At 51.7% G+C, this 3,842-nt stretch overlaps 1 protein-coding gene across 1 annotated transcript in view; it reads right to left on the reverse strand.

Moving 5' to 3' along the window:
• Window positions 1-3,836, reverse strand: part of IL2RB (interleukin 2 receptor, beta) — a 14,333-nt gene extending 10,497 nt beyond the window's left edge. The window contains exons 1-3 of the mRNA XM_010860555.1: window positions 3,206-3,836; window positions 2,550-2,655; window positions 770-918 (exon numbers count right to left, since the gene is read on the reverse strand). Coding sequence (XP_010858857.1) covers window positions 770-918; window positions 2,550-2,655; window positions 3,206-3,445 — 495 coding nt within the window. The 5' untranslated portion in view covers window positions 3,446-3,836. The remainder of the gene's footprint in view (window positions 1-769; window positions 919-2,549; window positions 2,656-3,205) is intronic.
• Window positions 3,837-3,842: the final 6 nt, after the last annotated feature.

Raw genomic sequence — 3,842 nt, forward strand, 5'->3', positions numbered from 1 at the left:
AATTTCACGCTGCTGCTGCTGCTAAGTCTCTTCAGTCGTGTCCGACTCTGTGCGACCCCATAGATGGCAGCCCATCAGGCTCCCCCATCCCTGGGATTCTCCAGATAAGAACACTGGAGTGGGTTGCCATTTCCTTCTCCAATGCATGAAAGTGAAAAGTGAAAGTGAAGTTGCTCAGTCGTGTCCAACTCTTCGCGACCCCATGGACTGCAGCCTACCAGGCTCCTCCATCCATGGGATTTTCCAGGCAAGAGTACTGGAGTGGGGTGCCATTACCTTCTCCGGAAATTTCATGAAAGTATGTAAAAACATCGCAGAGTTGGTTCCTATCCCCCATGTGAGTTTCTTCAGAGGCAGCTTGTCAGACTCTCCCTTCATTCTCTCCCCAGCATGCAGCACATAGTAGGTACTCAGGGAATGTTTGTTGAGTGAATGAGTGAATAAAGGAATGGGTAAGTGAATGAATAAGTGATCAACCTCCGTGGCTTAGACCACACTGGATTTGAAGAGGGCACGGTGGCTGCCCAGGGCCTCTGAAATCTTCAGAGGGGGAGTCTGCTGCCTCTTAGCTTTGTAAATCTTGCCTAGAAATTGCCACTGGCAGGACCCCTGGGGTGTCAGGGGACATCAGAGGGATGGTGTGCGGGGGCAGTTCCAAGGAGCAGCAGGGTTTGATTAGAGGCTTCTGTAGCTTTGCTGAGATGAAGGATGGATAGGGTGACCAGGACAGGGAGGAGTCAGGGCAGGTGCGACGGAGCCAGGCACTCACCTCCCAGCTGTGGTCGGTGTACCTTAACCGGGCCTCAAACTCCACGTCGTTTTGGATGTAGTGGGATACCTGGGAGACGGTCCAGGTTATGTTGCACCTATGGGTCTCTATGCGGACGACCTGGAGTGAGTGGGGTGGAACCAGACGAACTGGAGACAGGAGAGAGACAAAGGCAGAGAGAACAAGCTTGGGGGATGCCACATGCCGAGCTCCCACCTCCACCTTTGTACCTGCTGTTCCTCCCTCCTGGTGCTCTCTTTTCCCAGGGATCGGCATGTCCCTGCTCAAATATCACCATTCAGAGACGCTTACCCCAACCACCCACCACTCTCTGTCCCCGTCGCTTGTTTCATTTTTCTCCCTAGTACTTATCATCATCTGATATATTAAATATCTACTTCTGATTCTTTATTCGTTTTCTGTCTGCCCCACCAGACTGAGCTCTCTGAGGGCAAGGACTTGGTCTCTGGAGTATCCTTGGTGCCTGGAATGTTACCCAGCAAGTGGTGGGCACTTGATTAGATATCTGCAGAATGAATGAATCAAGGCAGCCTTTCTCTGCACTCAGATTTACCTGGATCATCTCATTTATTTAATTTAATTCTACTTCAGCAATCTTGTATGATACTAAGATTGTATGATTCTGAAGTTCAATTGATCTAAATTTTTATACTTCTGAGATTCTATAGAACTCCACAAATAAAAATAAGCAAATGTTTATTGTGATATTTCTCTGTCTTGGCTTATAGATTCCTAAGCAACCATGGTGTTGTGGTTGTTCTTTAGTCGCTAAGTCGTGTCTCTTTTCGACCCCAAGGACTGTAGCCCACCAGGTTCCTCTGTCAGTGGAATGCCCCAGGCGAGAGTACTGGAGTGAATTGCCATCTCCTTTTCCAGGGGATTTTCCTGATCCAGGAATCAAACCCACGTCTGCTGCATTGCAGATGGATTCCTTACCTCTGAGCCATCACAGAAGCCCTACAGCAACTATAGTCAGCAGGTAACTGGTTATCCCCACTTTACAGGTGAGGAAAGTGAGGCTCAGACATGTTAAATGACCTGCCAGTCAGATTACACTCAGTTAAAGTAGGGTTGTGTTTAGAACCCTGGATCTCACTCTATGTTCCCATCTCTTTCCTAGAGATGACCTCCAAGGTTGGAGATGGAAGCGGGGATAGGCTAGAGGTGGGGGAAGCCACTTAGTCATTCACCAACCTTCCCCCAGCACCACCCAGATCAGCCCTGATGCTGAGTATTCAGAACAGAGATGTAAGGATGGCAGAAGCTCTGCCCTCAGGAAACTCACAGCCCCAATGAGGGAGACAGACCCATTATCAGGCAGAAAAGACCCAGGACATAAACCACCCTGAAAGAGGAGGTACCAAGGGCCCCAGGAGTCTGGGAAGGCCTCCTGGAGGAGGTGACTCCTCACTGAACTTGAAGCGTGAGTGGCAATTTTTGGGGTGACAAGAGCCTTTCAAGCAGTGGGTCCATGGTGTGTGAGTATTTAGAGGCATGGAAGGGCAAGTTGAGCCTGGAGAGCTGGCCCTTGGTGTGGCAGGTATATAAGCCACAAGAGGAGGCATCTGGAGAAGGAAGCCAGGCCAAGTGGCCTTGAACACTAGGGTAAGTGTCCGGGACTTCATCCCAAGTTCAGTGGGCAGTGAGTTGCTCAGATGGGGATGTGGAAGCTGATGGGGAGAGAGTAGAAACTAGAGAGGGAGACAGGGAGGGAGGTGGCTGCCCACCCACACCAGCTCTACCTGGAGTCCTCACTCACTGTAATCAAAGGGCTTGATATCCTGGGTCATTATCCTCCTCCACTTCCCGCCTTCAGAGCACATCACCGTCAATTTCATGACATCCACTACGGTCAGTTTCTGAGCCTGCAAGGGAAGGAGGCTGGGGATGTAACTGCCAGTAGCTGGTATGGGGACGGAGAGGCTGCTGGGATGTGGATGGCAGGGGAAACCACAGCTGTAATAAGCTGGACCCTTTCCCTGAGATCCTCCATCTAAGGCACGGCTCAGCAAACTTTATGAAAAGGGTCAGATAGTTAATATTTTTGACGCTGCAGGTCATGTGATCTCTGTCACGACTATTCAGTGTTGCCATTGTTGCTGTCCTGCAAAATCAGCCATAAAAAAATAAGAGAGCAAACGGGTGTGGCTTTGTGCCAATAAACCTTAATTTTTAAAAGCAGACAGTAGGCAGGAGCAGAGCTGAGTGGCTGACACCTCAATAACCTTGGATCCCTCCGCCCCTGGGTCAGTCATCTGCTCTCCCTGGATGCTGCCTCCTTCCTCCTGCCTCCCCAGCCTAGGAAGCCCACTCTGCCGCAGCCCTGACCACTGGGTGTGCTGGGACCTCCACCAGAAAGAAGCTCCTCTGCACCTCCCCCCGCCCCGGCTGCCCCTCCCAGCTCTGGCTACTCACTTCTGGAGAATGTCCCAGGACCAGGTTGCATGCCCAGGATCCTGGCCTCACTGGCTGCAGCTCACAGGTGTGGTTCCACTGTTTTGTAGGAAAAAGCAGCTCTCTTTGAAGAAAAAGAGGGACCCCCTCAGAGCTGGCCTCAGGAGGGTGCCCATGCAGCATTACTGTCCTAAGCCCGGGCTTTATGCCAACCCCACCTGCCCTGCTTCCCTTTGTGAGCATCTCTCCCTTCCTCCTCATCTCAGTCAAGCCCCAGGGCAGCTAAAGTGATCCAGAAACAAATCTGTTCAGGGCACATGGCCTTTTCCACCTAAAGCCCTCCAAATTCTCCCCATAGGGTGCACACGATCCTTGACAGGCCCTCCAGAGCCCCTTAGAATCACCACCCACCTGGGAGCCAAGGTCAAAGCCGCCCTGCTGGCTGCTACCAGCAGGATGTTTGGATCAGTGACCCTTCACTGGTTCCTTCCCAGCCGGCAAGTTCGTTCCCCCAGCCTTTCCCCAGTCCCCTGTCCCCACAGCTGCCCTAGACATCTCACAAAATCCCAGGTTACTCAAAAACTTTGGGGAACCCCATTTGGTCCTCCTTGCCTCTAACATCGAGTCCATCCTCAGCATATCAGGCGAGCGGCCCAGT

Source organism: Bison bison, unplaced genomic scaffold (assembly GCF_000754665.1).
Source record: "Bison bison bison isolate TAMUID 2011002044 unplaced genomic scaffold, Bison_UMD1.0 scf7180017864468, whole genome shotgun sequence".
Classification (NCBI taxonomy): Eukaryota; Metazoa; Chordata; class Mammalia; order Artiodactyla; family Bovidae; genus Bison; species Bison bison.